The 24304-nt window shown below is 41.4% G+C and overlaps 1 protein-coding gene across 1 annotated transcript in view; it reads right to left on the bottom strand.

The window, feature by feature from the left end:
- whrna (whirlin a) overlaps positions 1–24304 on the bottom strand; it is a 137537-nt gene that overhangs the window by 6136 nt on the left and 107097 nt on the right. Inside the window, exons 6-12 of the mRNA XM_069161461.1 lie at positions 14089–14301; positions 10807–11028; positions 10061–10093; positions 6415–6489; positions 4305–4890; positions 3138–3304; positions 660–782 (exon numbers count right to left, since the gene is read on the bottom strand). Of these exons, the coding sequence (XP_069017562.1) occupies positions 660–782; positions 3138–3304; positions 4305–4890; positions 6415–6489; positions 10061–10093; positions 10807–11028; positions 14089–14301 (1419 nt within the window). The remainder of the gene's footprint in view (positions 1–659; positions 783–3137; positions 3305–4304; positions 4891–6414; positions 6490–10060; positions 10094–10806; positions 11029–14088; positions 14302–24304) is intronic.

The following is a 24304-nucleotide window of genomic DNA, read 5'->3' as shown; positions in this document are numbered from 1 at the left end:
CCCTGTCACAGTAATAGCTTTTCTTCAGAGGTGACGAACCTGTCATTTCTAGCTACGCTTTCAAATTTGGATTTCACTCTGCAAAGCCAGGAGATCTGAATTTCCAGTCATTTTCAACACAGACATAATGCAAATGTAAAACCTCTGCTTGAAATATAACAGCGCCTCCATTTAGGCTCATCATTAAACTAAACATTGACATATTTGAATTGAGCTAACCTTTTGCTTTTATATAAAATTGTGCTATATAATGTGCCTTTATCCTTAAACATCAACACGCATTCTACCGAGCACCTCAGGCTGAAAAAAGTAATTGCTCAAATCTCCGGGGCACTCAAGCCTCATTCAAGTGGGCCATTAATGTTGTAATCATCTTTGCGGAGCCCAAACGAGGACAAAATTAACATGAATCTCAGTGTGAGTTCAGCTGCAGTGTGAATCCATATAAAGCCTTAAAGGACATCAAATCCCACCTGGACCGTAGGCATGCTGTGCTGCAGCAGAGAAATACAAAATGCACTTAGGATGCTAAGCAACAGCCCGACAATATGAGCAGAATATTCACAAAAAAGCAGAGCTGACCGCATGTTAATAAGTAAACTGAGTTAAGAGGAAGTGAGCTGAGCTGTGTTTTTTTTTTTTTTTTTTTCCGGACTCACCTGTATTGTGACAATTCGTGGCAGTGGCTGGCGAGTGTTGGCTCCACCTTCAATGGCAATACCCAAGGTGCTGGCACTCTTCGCCACCCTGACTAGTGTGGAGGTGGGCTCCAACAGCCCCGGCTACAGTAAGGGAGAGAGGAGCACAAGTTATCATATAAAAAGAGTATTATTAATGCATATTTATAAAGCTAAATCTTCATAATATTACCCAGCCTCTCTTATTCGTCTGCCTCACCTTCGTAGCACAATACCTATATTTTTCTCCCTTTGTTTACTCTCCTTTGAGTAGAAATGCTCAAGAGTCTTCCAGATAGATTTATACATTCATAAAGGCCATGACTATATAATAACATATTCAATCCTCGCGATATATTCATAAATGACCAATCAAGTTAATGGCTTCACAAGTCAGAGGGCAAAAAAGAAAAAGAAAAACGTCTTTTCCTTTCCATTATTTAGTCATCTTTATGTCAGCTCTTGTTAAGGTTCTGTTCTCATATACGAGGCATTTCTGCCCTCTGTAAATTGATCTGAACCATGTTTCTGGGGCTTTATGTCCAGGTTCTAAGATAAGTGCTAATAAAGACCAATGGTTTAATGGTTAAGATGCATTACATTCAACTGCAGAGGCTGCAGTTTGATTCTGTCTGGGGAGCTTTACTGCTACTGGCCACTAGCAGAGGCTGGAAAAGTAACGCAGATGTGTAACTATAAGTGGCCCATTTCAGTTGTCTGATTTATTGTTGATCCAGACAATTAAATGTCTTCTTAATGAAGCTTTAACCAAGATAAATTGCTGATTATTTTGTTAAGACCCAACAACAACACATCCCTACACCACTAACATGCTGCTAAAGCCACAGTGAGCTGTAGCTGTTGAATACTAACAGAAGGAAGTTATTTAAAGTTCCCTATCCAGTACAATAGTACAACCCTGTTTCCAAAAAAGTTAGGATGCTGAGTAAAATGTAAAATAAACAGAATGCGATGGTCCTAACTTTTTTAGAAACAGGGTTGTATAAGTTCACGGTCAGGAAGATGAGCAACCACTTTGTGGAAGATTATTGGGACAGAAAACCGCAAAAGAATGATTTAGCTTTTCAGACATGGTCCGAGAAACTAACAGAACTATACGATGAGTGGAATACAATATTTTCCTCACTGAGTCTGGGCCATATTTTACAATTTTGCGATGTGGTGTGTTTTGTCTGACATGAAGATGAGTCGATTATAACGAGGACTAAACATTTTTTTCCTTAATTCTATTTGGACAGGTTTCTACGAGCACATGACTTTGCTCTTTTCAGCAGTCTCTTGCCTGACACTCAGGAATAAGCAGAAGGTCAATGCCTCGCTCTTTTGCATTAGAGAAGAGCTTCTTATGACACACAGTCCATTCAGCCTTTACTTCTCCTGCGTAGTAATTCTCATTGAACACAGACACTGAAACAGCCCTCTCATAACAAACAATCAAACTACTCCCATCCTTACTTGTTATTCCTTCCATCAATCAATAAGAACCAGAGAGCGATTTGAGAGATTTATTACGCCACAGTGCAGTGAGTGATTAAATAAATGACGGGGCATGTGACTGAATGAATGACATGAGAAATAAACAGATGAGTGAAACAAAGGAAACAGTCTGCGTGAGCAAGCAGAGGGAGGAGAGAAGAGATCACGGTTAGGATTAAGAACAGACTCTGGCGGAGGAATAGCAATCAAGTACATTGATTTATCAACCTGTGACTCATGTTTTCTTTAAGTGACACACACACACACACACACACACACACACACACACACACACACACACACACACACACACACACACACACACACACACACACACACACACACACACGTTTGTACCTCTATACTTGTAAGGACTCCAAGTGACATCATGCATTTGTGCATCGTGCATTCTTTATCTGATATAAACTCAAAAGTAATTCTGATTTGAACACTAAAACTAAGTCCTAAGTCTCAGACAACCTTCTGAGAAAGTGAGGATCAAACAAAATGTCATCATTTTCCAAATATTTCCTCTGTGTGCAAAAATGTTCCTCCCATATTCACTTTCTAAAAATGTCCTCATTTTCCAAAAATCACTTTCAGAAATTTCCTTACCTTTCAAAAGGGTTACCAAAATCATTCTTCAATTTCTATACATGCTCTTGAGTTCTAAATATGTCCTTACTTTCCAAACTGTTTCCAAAAATGTCCCTCCTTTCTTGAGAAGCTATAACCTTCTAAAAAGAACCTCAGTTTGTCAAAACATTTCTAAAACTGTCCTCACTTTCCAAGAATGTTACTTCAAATGTCTAAAAGTTAAACCGGTCCTCACAAAGACAGAAATACAACGGCACTCACTGCTGAATTAATTAAACACATACAGTATTTATCCCCCTGGGGTTAACAATTAATTCACTCATCCATCCATGTTCAGCTCACAGCTGTTCAGAGTCGCCCCCTCACCGGTTTGGAGGGGTTGTCCCCCCCGCCCACCTGGGTGTCTCGGGGGAGGCGTGTGCGTGAGGAATGGGGGCTACTGTCTTTGCTGACGTGTCCTGACTCAGCTATGTCCACCCCGCTGTCCTCACTGAGGGTTTGACCGCTGTCTGACAGCTGAGACAGGGCGCCACCTGAGGGGGGGGCACGCAGACACCATGTCAGGGAATCTCAACGCCATTACCTTATTATTTGATATCACTTTTAAAGCTCTCGAGTTTAGTGGAAAATTTTAACAAATAAAAGGATTTTTCTTGGATGAAGATGTTGTCGAACAAACTCCCCAGGTTTTCAGATTTATTCTGAAAAAGATCAGATTCTTACAAAATTAAAAACTTATTAAGATTAGTAATGTTTTGCTAACAGAAGCTGCCGTACACAGTGTTCTGGGTAATTGCTCATTTAAGCGCATTAAGCCCAAGTAAATATATATTTGGAGAGATTAGATATAGAGTATTTATAACCTTCATCATAACTGATGCTGCATATTTAGTGATAATTAACAAGCCTCAGAATCCAGCCAGTATTAGTAAATAAATCAAGTATATATATTCTGAATATTTTATCATCATTTATGTTTTAAAAGCTTCTATATATTGATTTCTTCCTACTTAGTTTCAGTGCTATCAACATTTACACCACAGCAGGATAACTAAACTTCCTGAAGAAAAATAAACATCTGTCCACAGTGTTATGATATCTTTCATATCCTTTATATATATATTTTTATATATTTGTATTTTATATATTTGTATTTTTATTATTTTTACATATATTTTATAGATTTACTTTCTTAATTCATGTGCCCTAATTCTTTATCTAAATCAATTGATCACAGGTGTGGAATATTAAAAGTAAAAGCAGGGTATTTATAATTTGTGTTTGTTAGTAACGTTGAAATTATTAGTTGATGAGGAGAAAGTGTATTGACTATTGAAACTGATTAGTTGTTTTACAATGTTAGTAAAAATAACAAACTATGCTATGGATTTCCACTTTTTTGGTATTAAGTAATTATTTTAATAATTCACAGATTAACGAGTCATTAAAATTATTTGTATAGCCCTACATAGAACTTTGTCCTTTATATATTTCAGGGTCTCTACGTATGCGATCTGGAGCTCTGTTTCTTACCTCGAGCTTGGGGCAGCGGCCGCACCTCGTTGACGTCAGGTTCTGCGTTGGGCCTGTGAACCTCCACTGTAACAAACTGCTGTTTAGAGCCAGGGGAGGGAGCGGAGGACGCTTTGGACATGGATGCTGGTTTAATGGGCAAAGATGGGGGTGGGGGAGGAGCTGGGAGTGGTGGTGGAGGTGGAGGTGAAGGGGACGGGGCAGCAGGTTTGGTGCCCCTGTTGGGGGACTGTACCCTGGGGAAAGGGCCGATGTTGTGCTGGGCCACTTTGGACAACTGAGCTGATGATATTTTTTTTTTCTTGGCCATTGCGGCTGCTTCTCGCTTTCTGATGGCGGCGTACTCCTGAGACGGTTCCCCGGGCGGCTCTCGCTTGTGGTGCAACGAGGGTGAGGCCGGTTTGTGTCCTGGTTCTTTGCTGTGGTTGTGAGAGGTGGGGGCTGTGAAGTACAAGCCTGAGTGGGACGATTCGGACGAGGGGCACTTGTTGAGCTGATCTCGTCTACTTGGGTGCCTCGGCACCCCTGGTGGGGGAGGAGGCTTGAAGGAGGGGGGGGACTCGGCTGTGGTAGACTGAACATCATCCTGAAGTGAGAGGATATATTTATCATCATGGATTAGGGGGCGTAACAAAATATTGTAGCACAAAAAACTGCGATACAAAATGTAATTGTGTACATTATGAAGCTGGAAACTGGCACAATAAATCTGATCAGTTCTATCTCAGGAAAGCTTCTAATTTTTGTTTGTAGGGTGCAATTACTTTTATCCATTTATACATTGTCAAGACTTTTCAGCTTCTTTTTTTTTTTAACATGTTTACAAGGTTAAAGCCCCGCTTTTACAATGTAAAATTAGTTTGTGAAAATGTGGCAAAAGTGAGGAGGTCTGAGGATGTTACTCCCAGAAAGCTCATACATTTGCTCCTTATCTGTGTCAGGACAATGGGTCACTGTATATAATTCATTTTAGTTCTATGTAAATGGAGACCTGCTGGGTCAGTTCACCCATTCTCATACTGTATCTAGCGTGGTTTTTATATCAGATTTCTGCTGCTATCCCAATACAATAGAGGTGAATGTGAATGGAAAGACTTGCTTTTTTACAATTAGATTTTTCATTTGTGTGTAAAAAGTTAATTTAATTCATTTTAATTACATTCTATGCAAATAACAAAATCGTTTTTTGGGGGTAATTTGGTTGAAATATTCCTTTAATTTCCTCTCTTATCTCTATCTATGTATGATAAACAGGTGGATAGACAGAATTTTACACTTCACTAAAATATCAAAAGTGTATTAACCCATGAAAAGCTGCATCACAAATTAATGTATTGTTGCACCCCTGATGATATGTGACGTATTCAGGGAATATTGAAAAGTTTAAACTATGTTCATGCTGTTTCCTTATAATTGTCACCAGTTTTCACCAGCTTTAGTAGCAACACAAGTTGAGTTTCATCCAAACCAGGTTGAACACGTCGCTGCTCTCTGCTGTCCTGTGTTTCCAGGTATGAGTGCTCAAACACAGACTCAACAGTGGAATGAACAACACTGAGACATTAATGTGTTGCCAGAGTATGGAGTGAGACATACAATGAGCATAAAATAAGCTTTAACAAAACAAAAGTAAGGTATGATTTGAGTGGCATGAGACGACAAACTTTCTCCTTGCCTTCTGCTGTCCACAATAAACAAACGAGATCACTTCATAAGTCTTGCTTTGGAAACTGAAGCTGCCTCGCAATCTCTTTTTTCTTTTTTAAGTTCAGTGCGACCGTAAGTTTGAGAGAGGTAGGAGTAGAAGGGGACAGCTGAGGAGTACTTTCATCTTTCAGAACAAATATCAGATGAAGACTCACTCTTACAAAGCTCTACATCTCTTTCTGTTCTCATTTGGTGTATACACTTGTTCCATTCCATCTCAGTCTGCAATACAAAGACTACAGGTCAGACATATCCCAAGCACCTCTATCCACCCTCCCACACAAAGCATCTTTCTTTTTTTCTTTTCTCATTTCCCTCCCACCCCTCCTCACTGCTCCCTTGTGCCGTATCCATCTTTATCAGGCCAAAGCAGAGGCCGTGCCTGCCTGTCTGCAGAGCTCACCAGGGAGATGTCGGTCAGCAGCGTGTTCAGACTCTCCGGAGGATTCTCCTCATTACTCTCCACCACGCTGTCATTCTGAGAGATGCAAGAAAGAAGCGGAAGGAGAGGAATGCAAAGTGCAGAGGTGAAAGGGAAGGAGGGGAGGGTGATGACAGAGAGCAGAGGCAGAAAAACATAGGGAGGGTTGGGTGTGATTAAAGTGAGAGAGAGAGAAAGCTGGTGAGCAGATGTTCAACACAGATGTGTGTTTATCCCAAAACAAATGTCAAATTAGATTTGGTGGATGTTCCATGTCTCCTAGAAAAAAAAAAGGGAAAGACGTCACTTCTATTCGTTTTCGCTTGCCAGTCTTAGAGACCGTAAGGATGGCGAGCAAACAAGACATGCACACACACACAGACAAACACAGCTATAATGTCTTCTTTCACAAGCAAAACACACATGCTGTGAAATCGATAGAGAACCATCAGCTCAGTTCAAAGCAGGATTTGCAGGCTCAGTCCCACTGGCGTGCCGGAGAGGAGGTAATTTGCGGTAGATCTGTGAGCGATTTCAGAGCAGAAGAACTGAGTTCAGGGAAATGTTGCCCTTCATTTAACTCTGCCGCTAAACCAAAACAAAAGCCCCATCCATTCAGCTTAATTACCTCTCATTTCTGCATGTGGAGCACTTACAGCCAATTTATTTATCACAAGAGTCAATCGACTTTCTACATGCAGAGAGGCTGCTCTGCACTGTAAGCAGTGAGAGCACGCTGTGTGTGCAATGCCAACGTTCAGTGCAAATGCAGGAAGTGGTGGGATGTTCACGTGTGGCTGTTTGTAACAGCGGAGGACAATTGATTCTGCAATTATAACACCAAGATTTTCTTGCTCCTTCTCTTGTTTAACTCCATAACATCTGTAACGTGTTCCTTGACGCTTTAATGTCATCTCTTATGAGTGAGTACTCTGGATTAAACATGGTGAGCTGGACTCAACTTGCTGCTCTGATTACTTTCAATGAGAACCAGCAAATTACTGCTAAAACTCCTGTGATGTTTAGATGGTTGTGGTAGGTGTTTGTGGCATGTTTAATCTTCGCAAGGCTACATTAAGACCTGAAATAGGAGTGTGATAAACATTTTTAACAAGGTACTGCTTTGGTGGGCTGTTTTTGGGTTAAAACCATAGACTGCATATAAAAGTGGACGTAGCTTTTCGGTCTAAAAAAGGAGGCCACTGCCTAAGTGCCTTAAACTGCAATACTATCGAGTGCTGCTAGAGGTCGTCTGCAAAAAGCCTCCAGCTCCTGTAGACTCCTATTCAATTAGTCTCGTAAAATTCTCAGTCAACACATTTTCTATCTTTGTTTTGTCAGCTAAAGTTGCTCCTTCTTATTAGTTTTCTGGCCGTCCATCTGAACGTCACTGTTGGTTGGCACTTGGTTAAAACGTAGTTTTAGGATTAAGTTTAGAATTGGGATTAGGTCAGCGTTTGGGCAAGGGATGCGGTTGGGTTTTCAGGTGTGATGGTTCAGGGTAAAGGCCTACTGAATCAATGATTATCCTCACAAACATAGCCATACAAATATCTGTGTTTGTGTGCATATTTGTGCTTGTATGCATTTTTAAAGCATTGGTATGCACCTGACTATACCTGGGTTTGAGTGTGGCTCAGAAATCCAGTGCTTTTATCCCTCCAAACACACCCGCTTTCTAATCTGCTTTCCACAGCAGTAGTACAAATCACCCATTGGTCCAAAACAGCACAAACAGACACACATAGACACACAGGAAGAATACAGACCACCACACACACTGTCTCTCTCACATGTAAATGTCGCTTCTCAGAGGGGATAGCGGAAAGGAAAGCAGAACCCGTCTGAGGCATCTCAATGCGAAGGACCGTTGGGTGGATAAATCTGCACAGTCAACAGCTTATCTCCGCTGTCAGCTTTAGACACTGTGTTTATGTGAGTGTATGTTTGTGTGTTCATGTGTGCAATCGCTCATCTTCATCAAACCAAACACTCGGCTGCTGACACATTTACAACATGCTAACACACTGGTGTTTGAGTTTCTGGCATGTATGTAAAATGAACGGAACAAAAAGCTTCCTGGAAAACTCCAGCTGTGAATAAAACCATGAATAAAACACAGAGAGGTCCATTGTCTCTCATTAGAAATAAATCAAATGTAAAAACTGTGAATTTGCCAAAGGCTATTTCTCCAAAGACCCAAAGCCAAGTTAATATGCTTTGCTCTATTGAAGCCGCCTTGAACTGCATGTCAGGGACAATAATTTACTCTGAGGAGTGAATACAGCATCTCATAGAAAATATTAAGCTGATTAGATTAGTGGCACAAAACCTTTTGATAAATGACTGTATTGCAATGACTGTTGTCACTGTGGTCTCGTGGTAATAACACTGAAGAGAAAAATGAGCGAACACAATATTTGCCAGTAAATCTGAATAAAACTCTTTAATAAGAAATCCAAGGTGTTACTTTATTCATATTTTCTCATCCACATAAAAACAGCCAGATGCTTAGACCAAGCTGGAGCGCTATTGGTCACAACCAGCACTATTCAACCAGGTATCACATTAAAGCAGGTTAATACACCTGTCAGTCCACTAGAGGATACCATGTCAGGGTGACGTTTTATCTTGCCTTGGTGTTACAAGTAAAGTGCATTAGGTTTAGGCACCAATAACCACATGGGTAGGTTTAAGAAAAGTTTAGGTTTGGCTTTGTGACCTGGTCATGATTTAGTTATGTTTCAGCACAGAACCTGCTTAGTTAGAGTTCGGAAAACAAGGTTTAGGTTAAAATAAGTCATTTTACACAAGTCACGTCATGTATGTATGTATTGAATACATTATGCTATGGAAGTAACACAACTATGACACTGAAATGAAATCCACACTGACTTTTACTTTCTAATGGAGTCAAACATCAGCCTCCCAGGTGACAGAGCTCCAATCTCCACTTTATGTGGCTTTTATCACTATCTGTACTTTGTCACATGACCTTCTTTTTTGACCAAGGTCGAGCTAGTCACACATACACTTACTTTTCTCACCGAGGCGAGGAGAAATGTGACTTCGACACAGCATCTTTTAGTGAACTGACAGGTGTGCTACATGCTGTGGTGTGATACCAGACTGCATTGACTCTATTCTCGACAAATTATAAAAGCACTACACTTTTTGTCAAACTCAAGGTCCATCCATCCATCATCTATACCCTCTTTATCTGGAGCAGGGTCACAGAGGGCTGGAGCCTATTCCAGCTGACTTTGGGCACAGGCGGGGTACACTATGGGCAGGTCACCAGTCCAACACAGAAAGAAACAACCATTCACGTTCACATTCACACCTACGGCCAGGAGAGGAAGCTAGAGCACCCGGAGAAACGCCACACAGACACATGAAGAACCAGCAAACTCCCAAATCAATGTAAAGGAGGAAAAAAAACAAGACAAAAGAAAAGCACTGCAGACGAAACCACTTCAAAACCACAAACCTAGGTGAGAGTTAGAATGTACTGTATGTTTGTTATGGATCACATCTACCTAAAGGAAACTTTACATCTCTTTGCCCTTGTGTTGTATTCTGTAAATGTGGGTTTGAGATGGAAATCATTTTTAGCAGTAATTCCTACCTCCATCATATCTATCAGCCAGAGCAGCCTCTCCTAAGAAAGGGAGAAGGGGGGTAGGTATTTTTGGGGGTCATAGGATTATTAAATAGAAGGATAAGACTATTAATCCCACAGTGGGGAAATTAGTTCGCCACAGCAGCACAGAAACACAGTTAGGAAAAAGGTGCACACAATAAGAAAAAAATTACAAATACGAATACAATAAAAATAAGATAGATACAAAGTTTTTTTTTTTTTAGAAAAAAACTATTGGTGTGGCAGAAAAACACAACCTATCAAATATTCGCCTGAAGATTTTCACTTTCAACAGGAAGAAACTGAAACGTTTCATTTTTCAGCCCAACAAAGTCCACACCAAAGTGTATCTTTTCTACACAGGTATCTGGTATCATCCATGGAAATATATCACACCACCCTCTCTGCCTCTCTCACTTTCTGTCACAAATAAGGAGAGTAGAGGAGACAGCCAAACAGAAAAGCAATCCAAGCAGACAGACAGCGAGCCAGACATGAGATAAGAAGGCAACGTTCAGATCCAGCCATCATATTATATGTAGCAGGCTGAACTGCTGCTTCACCATTTAACATGTAAGAAAACACTCAACTAGTAGCAGCAGGTGCAATCTTAATTTAGCTATTATTTTATCATAATATTACATTTTCTAAGGGAATACATGAGTTTAAATAGATTTACACACGAAATCAAGATGATCCAGATTATTATTCCAGTAGTAAGCCCCGCCTACCCGTGCAGAGCTGAGGGTGGTGTTGGTCATGAAGCTGGCTGAAGACGAGGTCAGGGTGTCTGGATACGACACCATGGACAGGGAGTCGGGGTGCAGGGCGGCGGCTCCGGCCGTCCCCTGTCGCGCTTTCAGAGCCTGAATTTCACGTCGAAGCACCAACCCGTCGAAGCGCTCCAGGTCCTGAGGGGTGACCAGACCTCGCACCTCCGACAGCAGAGAGAACTGAGAGGAGGAAGGCACAAAGGGGGAGGAGGAAGAGGAGAGACAAAGGTACGATGGAACAGACTTGGGTGGGATGAACAAACCAAGATTAACCTCAAAGCATTGATTGAATTACTGTTAATTTTACAATTTTATTGCAACATGACTTTGAATCTTTAAACCTTACTTAATTCTTCATTTGAAGTGGTTTTGAATTTATCTTTACTTCAGTTGGATGTCTGATCTTCACTCTGCAGTTTGACATTAAAAATCTTTTTACACATTTATCTGCAGCACAGCCTCTCAGAGGAAATGATGACATCACAACTAGTTCAAAATCCAATTATGGCCTGACGTGCAACTTATACAAGGCAGATATGAGAACTTGAAATGTGTAGTCAACACAGTGTACACTGAAAATTAACTTTTCCGCTACGTCAAACATTTCCTGTCAAGCAGTTCAACTTCATCATGAAATATATGCAGCAGCATCTGACACCAGGCTCCGGCTGTGAACGGGCTCAGTCACGGCTCCTTCACAGTTTCAATGTTTACGTTTCAGTGGGCTGTTCTTCATCAGTCTCATTTATAAAATAGTTAAGTGAGTTGCTGTTTGTTTTGTTCCCTGATTTAAATATGGTTAATTCTAACCTTCACTGTCAACATTCCTTTTGAATGTCAGTCTGCAGTGGAAAGAGAAGTATGTCAACTCTTTGGATTACAAGATTTTCTGCTTTAGCTGGTCATAATCAGTGATTTCATCTTAATGTAAGTCACAAGCATCGACAACGAAAATGTTCTTGAGCTAGAGATTCACATACGTCTGTGATATTTTTTAAAAAAATTTATTATTAAACTCATTACAAGTTTATAGTGCTTGCAGAAAAAGTAAGTGAACCCTTGAATTTATAACCGGTCAAAGGTGCTTTGGCAAACTAGTTTCAGATCAGACCTGCACAATGTTCAAGAGGAATTTTGGACCAATCCTCTCAACAGAACAGTTTCAGCTCAGCGCTGTTCTGTGGAAGTGTGATGGTCGATTTACTTTAGAGTTTGGTGTTATTGTGCTGCATCACTCACATTTGACTGAGCTTCAGCTGGCGAACCGGCACCCTGTACTTATCCTGTAAGTCACCTTGATAACGTAGGAAGCTTCCCCTCAATAATATTGAAATATTCAGACCCAAATCAAGATTATCCCAACTATACTTCACCCTTTCAAGCCAAACGGTGCTGCTTGTTCTTCCCAAAAAATTCAGACAACCGAGTCAATCAGTCCACAAAACATTTTGCCAGTAGCATCGTGGTGCTCATTAGAAAACTTAAGGCATGCAGCTGAACTGTTTCCTGGACGCCCACCAGGGAGAACAGCCACAGAAGCGAATCATCTTCATTTATAAGCAGTTTGTGTAGCCGCAGGCTGATCAATATATCAACTCTTTGTGATGATTATGTAACTGTTTCCAGCTTTATGCAAATCACAACAGTTCATGATGGTCAGATATCGTTAGATCTCAAAACCAAATGTTTGAGTGTTTTATGCTGTAAATCGAAGTAACTCTGACACATATCTCGCCTGCTCGTGTGTCATTGACTGGACTGCAGGTTTGCTAACTTCTTACTGCAGCTAGCTTGGGTTGATGTCGTGAACTTTGGGGTTCATTTATTTTTCCCAACCTACACTGTGAATGTTCGAATAATGACACATAATATATAATTTCAATATGGACAAAACCAATACAATAATTTGTATGTCATTATTTATAATAGATTGTTTCATTATTGCTTTTATCACAACTTACAGTAGATGTGACCATGTTTTAAGACATGTGTGAACAACTGCAGATAATTCCAGATGGTTAATTCATTGAGGTAATTTATTTAGCTTGATGATGCCATGATTGTAAAATAACAATTTAATCTGCAGATGAGCAGCTTGGTAAAAACTGCAGGTCAACATAGTATTTATAAACTGTGATCAGATTGCATACTCATTCCTCTGTCGAATGACAGAAACTGAATTGAAAACAACGATACTGTGAATGTGGCTGCATTAAAACATAGTATAAGTGATCACAGAGAACAAAGCAGTCAGCCTCCTTCCCTCCATTCATTGATGATCGGATACTCTCTAACTACACACACAAGCTCGTGTTGCTGTTTGTAGAGACTGTGAGTCGCTCCATAAAAACACTTTGTGGACATCACACACAGGCTGCAGTGGCATCAGATCATCTGCAGCAACTACAATAAAGGGTTTTTCTAATTTGGTATTGGACGATGTGCAAAACTACACAAGGTATTATTCAAAGTAAAGTATTTTTATGAGTCTTGAGACATGTCTTCAGGGGATCTCTAAATGTTGGTTTGCGCCTCTCTAAAACTACACTAGAATACAAGCTTTTGCTCCCAACTTTCAAACTCTGATTACGATTAAACTGATGATTGTTGAAGTGATTTAACTTCAAAAATATCTGGATTTCTCACAAATAATGCAGAATGAGAGTTTTCCCTGGAGAAAAAGTTTTTTTTTTGTTTTTTTTTTAATTGTCAAACTACTTGTTCAATATCTATTTGTTTTGTTTTATGTTTAGACAAACACAATTGGCATTTTGTCATTGAAGCAGCAGTTTTCTCATTTTCAACTAAATTCAGCCAGATCATTAAAAAAAACCCTAGTTTTAGTTTGAAATAATTTGTGTTGTACTTTTGTACGAATACAGTGCAGGGCAGACAGAAAAGCTTTCTGTGGGCATAGGAGACAGCAGTGTATTTGAGAAATTGGAAATAAAACGTCTTTGATTTATTTTGTTTTTTTTATAAGGCAAGCTCCTGCTGACTGTGAGAAAATCAAGAGACTTTTAAGAGTCACGGAGGAAGGAAAAACAAAGCAGAACTGGAAGCGCCGGCAAAAAGCCTTGGCATAAATCTCAGAAGGGCTCAGAAAACTTCAATTCAAACCTCACAGCAATCACACACAGAGGCTGTACAGCAGTACAGATTCCTGCAGAAAGAAAATTGATTCCTTTGTGATCTTTTTCTTTGTTTTCTCACACCGACAAGAGCCTCCTCGTACCTCACCTTTGCATGCGTGTTTAGCAGCTCGAACAGAGCCATGACCAGCTGCTCCACGCCGATGTGTCCGTCCCGGTACTCCTCCACGTAGTAGCCCATGGTCTGCCGCTCTGCCTCCGTCAGCAGGTGGCGCGCCTGCTCCTCCAGCATGGCCCGGGACTGGTTCACCAGACTGGACAGGGTCACCTGTGAGCCCGCCACGCCCTTATAAAACCCAGACTGGAGGAGAAAGAAAAGAAAACAAACAAAAAAGACCATCAGGACTTTCATGATTTCATTTTTAAAACATTTTTCTATTTCTTTATTCTTTTTTTGGGGGGGAGGGGGTGATAGAGTGAGAAAGAAACCTGAATTACAGGGGTAAAGTACAGGTCAAGGAGAGGAGAGGTACAGGTAGATCCTATGGTAGGATTAAAATATGTTTGAGACAGGAATGGGAAAAAGATGAAAGAAAAAGACACTGAAGAAAGGAGGAATAAAAATGAGAAGACAATGAAGAAGGTAAAAAAAAAAGAAGGGGAGAATACAGATTGTGGAGTGAGATGGTAGAAGAGATGTGATGGTAAGATTGTAGGAGAACAGGAGGAGGAAAGAGGAGTAATGAAGTCAAAATGAAGAAGATGGAAAGGAGTTGGAGGAAGAGGACTGGCAGATGTTTAGCATAGCATGAGGTAAAAACTGTAAGGAAGACGGTGTCTGATGAAGGAGGAGGAAGAGACTAACAAAGATGTGATGGCTAGAAAGGGAAGAGAGGAGACGGAGGGAAATAACAGCAAAAACCCAGAGGTGACAGAGGAGCAGGAGGGTTAGAGTGGAAACAAAGATATGAAACAGATCAGGGCGGACAGAAAATTAACAGGAACATAAATTACACCCACATACACCCAACTAACCATCAGTCTTTTCATCCCAAATGTATAAATTATCATCCTGCTTCCTTCTTCCTGCTGTCCTACCATCATCTATTATCATTAATGCTGTGTGGCTCGAATAGCAAAACAGAAACTGTTCTCTTCACACATGTGAGTGGCAGGTTTTTTTTTTCCTTTGCAGCTTTCATATCTGTCCCTGTTGTGCTAGCTGGCTCATCTGCCAATCAGAAGGACTATTCTCTGGCATTTCAGAAACTTATGAGCTGCCAATATCACTTCTCCACTCCATGTCTGCTTTTTTTTTTTTTTCTCAATGCCTGCTCCTTTTCTTTTCTCACTTATCTGCTCGCCTGCATGCAGCTCTTGTTTAATTAACTCCTTAATCAAAGACACCACTTCAAAGTCAGAGCTTCAGGGTCTGTGTCTGGCTGCGTTTGTACGAGACGGAAACAGGAGAAGGAAGCAGGCCCAGTGCCGTCTCCCCTCATCCACCTCCACTCTCTGTCTTCACTTCATCCTCGACTCGTGCCTGCTCTCGACCGTCTGTATTATCAGCTGTAGTCGTTGCAGTGTCCCGGTCTCAGCTGAGCCAACAACTGTATAATGGCCAAGGTGAACTGTGGCGCTATACCCTGCCCGAATCTTAATCACGGCAATGCTTACCGCGAGAGTTTCATTAAAGGACCCATGTCCCTGTTACTTAACTCAAGGGCGCAGCAGAGTGAACTGACGGGACATGTTAGCTGTCAGTGTGTCTCTCGCTGTTGTATTAGAGGGAAGATTGACACTAGAGGGAGCTAATGAAATCGGTCACCAGTCAACTGGAGTGGAAAACCTGCAGACTGCTACTAATGAGGTCTACCGGAGGAGGCGAAAAATGAGGATGGAGAGAAGGAGCTTTTACTGTAAAACTGGTTTTACAGTAAATTCCAGTAATGCCGGTCCGTTTGCTGGACCTGGTCCAGCTCTGAGGTTAGTCGTTGGCCGGATCTGTTAAATGCCAGATAAGCGGATCGATACTCTTTATATCAGTGACACACAACAACGCCGATAACCACCACCGATGTCACATGCTTTATCTCGGCATTATTTAACAATACAGAGCAAAAACACTTGAGTCAGAGTAAAAAAAGAGCATTTTACAATATGTGTGAGACTATTTCCTGAATTAAAACTGTAGCTGTATTGTACAGCACAATACATTTCCACTGCACTTCACTTCACTTATCTGTAAACATAGCTCAAAAAACGTAATCTATTAACACGTAATCTATTCCTGAAAAAAAGAATGATTGGCGCTGGGTGTAATGGGCCCTCATGGTGGTCAGAAACCTTTGTGTATCAACACGCAAAATACACGGAAGACTAACCCTGCTTGATTCAAGGAGGATAAAATCCTCCAGAAAGGAAGCGGAAGAGTGACTGCAGGGTTATAAAGATCTGCTTTGTGGTTCTAAAATCCGTCTGCAGCAATTCAGAGAAACAAACAGGTGAATGTGAAATATAAAAACAGCCTGAACTGTAGGTCATAAACTGTTTTCTACCCAATCCAGTCTCCTAGAAATTAACATGATCTATGACTAAGTAGTTTCCATTTATGCTGACAAATGTAATCCCTGCCTGGATTATGTTCACAGGCAATGTTTTGCACTATATTTATCTACAACAACAGAGTCACATGGAGAGGTGCTCACAGCGGTTAATTAAGAAGACTTCCTTACTATGCTAATAGAAAGTGTAATCCTGGCAGCATCCCTGCATTAAGTTTCTTAAAAAACATATTTGGTGTTGCATATTAGTTTTATATAAATGTAATTTCTCTTTCCCTGTTATAAAAAAAATATGAAATCATGACCAGTGAAATTATGGATTCGGATTGGATGGTAGTGTTGATTAACCTTTTGTAAAATGCACCTTGGCACTTGGTGCTACCTGAACCAAAAAAAGAAACATTTGTTCATACTTGCTCAGCATTGTGGACCTCTTCCTGCTTATTGTCTCAGTGCAAACAGCAACTTAAAAGCCATAACACCAACCCCTGAAGCATTTTATTTAATTTCAGAACAAAGAAAACAGTATGATACTTTACAAAAAGACCAAATCAACGGGAAGATAATTTTAAAAAATGACACTGTGCTGTATATATAGTGCATCTGGAAAGTATTCACAGTGCTTCACTTTTTCCATATTTTGTTATGTTACAGCCTTATTCCAAAATGGATTAAATTGAAAAACGTTTTTTTTTTTTTTTTAATTTTTGCAAATCTATTAAAAATAGATTAAAAAAAAAAACCCCAAAAAAATCACATGTACATACGTATTGACAGCGTTTTCCATGACACTCAAAATTGAGCTCAAGTGCATCCTGTTTCCACTGATCATCCTTGAGATGTTTCTACAACTTGATTGGAGTCCACCTGTGGTAAATTCAGTTGATTGGACATGATTTGGAAAGACACACACCGTCTATATAAGGTCCAACAGTTGACAGTGCATGTCAGAGCACAAACCAAGCCATGAAGTCCAAGGAATTGTCTGAAGACCTCCGAGACAGGATTGTACCGAGGCACAGATCTGGGGAAGGGTACAGAAAAATGTCTGCAGCATTGAAGGTCCCAATGAGCACAGTGGCCTCCATCATCCGTAAATGGAAGAAGTTTGGAACCACCAGGACTCTTCCTAGAGTTGGCCACCCGGCCAAACTGAGCGATCGGGGGAGAAGGGCCTTAGTCAGGGAGGTGACCAATAACCCGATGGTCACTCTGACAGAGCTCCAGCGTTGCTCTGTGAAGAGAGGAGAACCTTCCAGAAGGACAACCATCTCTGCAGCACTCCACCAAGCAGGTCTGTATGGTAGAGTGGCCAGACGGAAGCCACTCCTCAGTAAAAGGCACATGACAGCCCACCTGGAGTTTACCAAAAGGCACCTGAAGGACTGTCAGACCATGAGAAACTAAATTCTCTGGTCTGATGAAACAAAGATTGAACTCTTTGGCCTGAATGCCAAGCATCATGTTTGGAGGAAACCAGGCACCGCTCATCACCTGGCCAATACCATCTCTACGGTGAAGCATGGTGGTGGCAGCATCATGCTGTGGGGATGTTTTTCAGCGGCAGGAACTGGGAGACGAGTCAGGATGAAGGGAAAGATGGATGCAGCAATGTACAGAGACATCCTTGATGAAAACCTGCTCCAGAGCGCTCTGGACCTCAGACTGGGGCGAAGGTTCATCTTCCAACAGGACAACGACCCGAAGCACACAGCCAAGATAACAAAGGAGTGGCTTCGGGACAACTCGGTGAATGTCCTTGAGTGGCCCAGCCAGAGACCAGACTTGAACCCGATTGAACATCTCTGGAGAGATCTGAAAATGGCTGTGCACCGACGCTCCCCATCCAACCTGATGGAGCTTGAGAGGTCCTGCAAAGAAGAACGGGAGAAACTGCCCAAGAATAGGTGTGCCAAGCTTGTAGCATCATACTCAAAAAGACTTGAGGCTGTAATTGCTGCCAAAGGTGCTTCATTACATTACATTTCATTTAGCTGATGCTTCTATCCAAAGCGACTTACAATAAGTGCATTTCAACCATGAGGGTACAAATTCAGAACAACAACAATCAAGAAAGTACAATTTTCTTCAAGATAGCCAAACTTCAAAGTGCCATAAGTAAGTGCCATTTTAAGTGCTACTATTCAAGGTAAGGTCTGAAGAGGTGTGTTTTTAGTTTGCGGCAGAAGATGTACAGAGTTTCTGCTGTCCTGATGTCGTTGGGGAGCTCATTCACCATTTAGGATCAGGACAGCAAACAGTCGTGATTTTGTAGAGTGTTTAGCTCACAGTGAGGAACAACAAGCCGATTGGCAGATGCAGAGCGGAGTGAATGGGCTGGGATGTAAGGTTGGACCATGTCCTGGATGTAGACTGGACCCGATCTGTTCGCAGCACGGTACGCAAATACCAATGTTTTGAAATGGATGCGGGCAGCTACTGGTAACCAGTGAAGGGAGCAGAGGAGCGGAGTAGTGGGAGTGAATTTAGGAGGTTAGAGACTAATCGAGCTGCGACATTCTGGATGAGCTGCAGAGGTCAGATGGCACTAACAGGTGGACCTGCCAGGAGGGAGTTACAGTAGTCTAGACGCGAGATGACCAGAGCCTGGACCAGAACCTGGACCAGAACCTGCGCCACCTTCTGAGTGAGAAGAGGATGTATTCTCCTGATGTTGTGCAGCATGTATCTACAGGAACGTGTTGTTGCAGTAATGTTGGCAGTGAGGGAGAGTTGACTGTCGAGTGTCTCCGAGGTTCCTAGCAGTCAGGGTCGGGGATAACACAGAGTTGTCCAAGGTAGTAGTCAGGTCGAGGGTGGGAGAGTCTTTCCCTGGAAGGAAGAGCAGTTCAGTCTTGTCCAGGTTGATTTTCAGGTGGTGTGAGGACATCCACTGAGATGTCAGTCAGACAGGCAGAGATTCGTGCGGCTACCTGTGTTTCAGATCGGGGAAAAGAGAGGATTAGTTGGGTGTCATCAGCATAGCTGTGGTAGGAAAAGCCATGGGAGTGAATGACAGAGCCGAGAGAGTTGGTGTACAGAGAGAAGAGGAGGGGACCCAGGACGGAGCTTTGAGGGACACCAGTAGTGAGAGGACAAGGTTCAGACACAGATCATCTCCAAGTTACCCGGTAGGTGAGGTCGTTGAGGTAGGATGAGAACAGGGAGAGAGCAGAGCTTGAGACACAGAGGTCCTGAAGGAGGACAGAAGGATCTGGTGGTTCACTGTGTTGAATGCAGCAGAAGGTCAAGAAGGATCAAGACAGAGGAGAGAGAGGCTGCTCTAGCAGTATGAAGCTGCTCAGAGACAGAAGGAGGACCGTCTCTGTTGAATGGTTGAGTTTTACCATAAAGACAGTCAGATAACTTCTTCAGATCAATTCCAGCTAAAGTTAAGATTAGGTTATTAGCCTAACCGTAATCCTGATTTCTCACATCTCTGTACTCTGTGTTTATGATTGATTATGACATTACTTTTATGCACCTTTCTCTGTGTACAACAGGGTAAGGGAAATAACTGTAAAAAAAGGAGAGGAAAGATTGCCATGCCAACGCTGTAAAAATCAATTGCACATGACATTGCTACAGATTGTGTCTGACCTTGCAGAGTAGATCTTTGTATTAAAATGTGCGGCCTACAGAGAGAACAAGGGTACCTCTGCCATGTTGTAATATTATGACCTCAGAAACAGACAATATATTAGCCACTCAATTCCATCATCGGCTCCCCCCTGACAGAGCTTCAGGGTCCAAATGTTACATTTTGCTGAGCCAGGTGAGTTTTAACAACACATACACTCAATGCAGTATCTGGCACTGTGCACAATGAAGCATCCAGATACCTGTATTTGAATTTAATCACATTACACGCTATCATGCTTCATTACATAACAGTAGCCATAAAATAAATATGTGTGAGTGGTGGAGTCAGATCTCGTCTGTAGCTCGATTACGAGGTTCAAACCAGCCTCGGTGTTGTTAGACACACGTCGCCAGGAAGTGAAATGCACTGTGCTCTTATCTCAGTTTAGCACTGCTAATCAGCTTCATTAATGGGATAGGTAGTGTCCGCTTATCACTGCAACCGTTTCTCTCATGCCACTGTAGTCTAAATCTGTGTGTGTGTGTTATTTTGCTCAAAGAGCCACCATGTCAGCTAAATTTGTCCAGGCATGACAAAATAAAATGTTTGCAACCACATCAATAGCTGTGAACGGATCAGAAGTGGTTGACGCTTCCAGAAGACCGGCTGATTTATGGGAAGCGGCGAGGAAATACTGGACCTTTTGATCACCTCGAATCACAATGAATCTCTGCTGCCAGTGACTGATGACATTTATTATATATTTGACTGCTAAACACAAACAGAGATCATTTGTATGCAATTGAAATAACTTCTGGCAGACGTGATTTGGCATTCACATTCAAGTAATTTCATGCAGTTCATGTCCGTGTGAAATAATTTCTGAATTTCCATTTTTTTGAAATATTCAGCTGCAAACTGCACATTTTGAGTGCAGTCGGACACAGTCATTTAAAGTACTGTGGTTGTATTAAGATTAGATAAGGTTGACAAATGAATTGAAATTCATTCAGAAAACCTGAAGGGCACTCGGAAAATTACAGATTGTTTCTCGTCTCTGAGACCACTGTTTCCATTTGCTCCACAGTGGTGTACTGGCCATCAGGAACACTGAGACAAATCCTCCTGGCCAGCCGCATTGGTTGGCCGGTGCACTGTCAAAAAAAAACATAAAGTTTTTACTGGTCCTCTCTGTCTTTCAGGTTGAGCATGAGAGCGTGCTGCAGGTGGTCTGTTTTCTAGTTGACAAGTACAGGGCTGAATCTCTTTGTGAATCCCAGAGGATTACTGATAACCATGAATGTTAATTGTGATGGAGCTATTGTATTGCTAGAATGTTCTAAATTTTTTCACTGTTGAACTTTACTGGTATCCACTTGATTTTGTTTGATATTTAGTCGGTCAAATGGCCGATCTCACAATGTTGACGACAGTAAAAAATAGTTTGTTGATCCTTCTTCTGATTAGTGTTCACACCCTGGGCTACCAGTGTTCCAAAAGTTTAAAATAAATAACAACACGCCTGTCAGACTTTCAGGTTCAGAAAACTACAAATAGAAGCAGGTGTTTTTTTTAGAGTCAAAAATCATCTGCTGGGGACGTTACCTCGAGGGGGCTCAAGCGAACCCACATCTCTACAAAGAGACTTTACTTTTACAAACTCTAAACATCTTCATCAGATTCCCTGTCAAAGTGTTTATATTACTCTGAAACTCTGTCCATAAGTCGATGCTTCTGGTCTTTGGTTGAGTCAATGATGAGATCCGTGCAGGCATGTTTCAACTACAATCTTTAGGTTGTTGCTGCAGTTCTCTTAAACATGCAGCAAAAGAGAGATGGCCGAAAGGCAGAATGTGTTGGTTTTAAAATCACACTCTCTTGGGCTCTGTGCCCAATCAAGCACAATCACTATGATCATACCAGCTTATGGCTGGAGGGGTTGAAATCTAGATATTGATATTATTTTACACAAGAAAAACACATCAAACAGATTGCAATATTTATGTGTGCTTGAACCATTCAGGTTCTTTACCAGTCAGCCATCAGTCACGGTTCCTGTGTTGCCACAGAGATGGTAACATTGGTGAGATACACACTATATACCTGTTTAAAACCTTTCAAATTAAAAGTTGGAAAATATATTGGTCTTTGTGTTTGATATCTGTGTCTATCCTGACTTGCCAACTTAGTAAAATGCTTCATGGCTAAATGATCTTTTCTGAGCATACGCAGTTATAAAAGCCTTATATTTTGTCATTCAAATCTGCATTAATATTACAACAAGTCATATGTATCAATATTTTAGTGGGGGCACGCTTAGTTACCCAAATTTGTACAGTATTTTTATTCTGCTTTTCTGCGCTTCAGCTTTTATTGCTACTTTTTCATGTGATTTTTTTGGTTCAAAAACATTGATCCTTACAATGAAATTAGACATAGTGTTGATTTTGTTAAAAAAACAAAAAAAACAACCCAGCTTCAACATCAAACAAAAATGTGTCATAATTATTTGTGAACTAAACTTTTATAACGTTTTAAGAGGAAATAGTGCGGCTGATCTACAAGCCTTTGATTTCCTTTGGCTTGTCTGTCAGTCATGTGATCCCCACCATGCAGGTCACAGCACGCTGTCCGGAAAATTCGATGAATCCATCATGAATTCTGTATGCCAGCAGGTGAATTTTATTCAGAGTGGCCAAACATACCTCATGGTGATAAAACCAGAGGTCTGAGAGTTACATTTGTTTTTAGCCAGTTTTGTGAGCGGCACAGCGTTAAGTTCAGCTCGACAGCTTTCAGTTTTGACGAGCAGTGTTTGAATTTAAGGAGTTTGCCTTTGAGTGCCTTCTTTTTTCAAGATGAGCATTTCAGTTTTGGCTGTAAATGATTCATGCTGTTTTTTTCTCTTCAATTCATCTATAATCAGTTTCCAGAAGAGGCCTCTCAACCTATTGAAATCCATGTGTATCTTGACATTTAATTGATCGCTGATGTCAACAAGCAAATTATATTTAACAGACGAAATCAATATCAATCAATAATTTTTTTTGTCTCTCAAACAACATTCATTTGCTGTAGATAAAGACCCAAATGGGGTCAGGGAAGAATGAATGATTTAGAATGGCTGTGACCTATCCGTAATTAATTAGCTTACTGGCCTGGTTTGGCCTTTGGGCTGCAATTACAGGATGGAGGGAGTGAGGAGGTGGGGCGTGTGGAGGGGCAGATGATGTGACCGCTGGGATGAACCGACTCCACATAGCAACAGCCCGTGGACGAGATGACAGGAGGAAACAGAAAATGATTAGATGAACACAAACCTGTTTGCTTATTTAGACAGCAAAACTCGCCAGCAGATCAATGTGAGAGAGATTAATATTCATGCAGAGGATGTGTTGACACATGTTGACAATGTGAGGTAGGCAGTGGGGGTCGACACTAAAAGAGGTTGCTTGGCTCACATGGAGGAGCTGCACAGCTGTGAATTATCACCCTTCTTCATTCTCCTGAGCCCTAAAGCCATGCTGCTATATATCTTACCCTCTTATTGCCCTCCCCCCTTTTTTCTTTGTGTGTGTGTGTGTGTGTGTGTGTGTGTGTGTGTGTGTGTGTGTGTGTGTGTGTGTGTGTGTGTGTGTGTGTGTGTGTGTGTGTGTGTGTGTGTCTCTCTCTCTCACTCACATACTCTCACACACACACACACACACACACACACACACACACACACACACACACACACACACTATACAAGCACAAAGCAGCCACTCCACCTGTACTTTAGCTGTTTTGGCTTATTCTGAGCTTGTCCACTTTGACTCTCCTCATCAAAATTGCAGTTATACTTCCAAAAATGTTTTTTATTTCCTCCACCTGTATGCCGACAGGAGCACTTGCACATGTTCTCAGTTTTCTTACGGATCTCTACAGCTGCTGTACAATAGCAGCCCGGTGTTACCAGACCCAAATTCATTGAGCACCAGGCCCCAATGCAAGATGGTCGAAGCAGGACATGCCCATCACAATGCATCATAATGTTCCGATGCTATTCAGTCTGCCTCCTGCCTCTCTTCCCTGTCCCTTCTGTGGGGATTTTTCCATTACATAGCAGCCTCTTTCTTGTATAACATTCTGTCTAATTAATATTGAAAGAGTTTGATAAATATGCATCACTACTGGTCCACAGAGGCAGTGCCAATGTTTCAAATACCCGTAGCTGT

The sequence above is a fragment of the Embiotoca jacksoni genome, unplaced genomic scaffold, assembly GCF_022577435.1.
Source record: "Embiotoca jacksoni isolate LCO1_2020_lvr unplaced genomic scaffold, fEmbJac1.0.p SCAF_10, whole genome shotgun sequence".
Taxonomy (NCBI): domain Eukaryota; kingdom Metazoa; phylum Chordata; class Actinopteri; family Embiotocidae; genus Embiotoca; species Embiotoca jacksoni.
The sequence above is the reverse complement of the archived record's forward strand: the minus strand, read 5'-3'. Positions and strand labels throughout refer to the sequence as shown.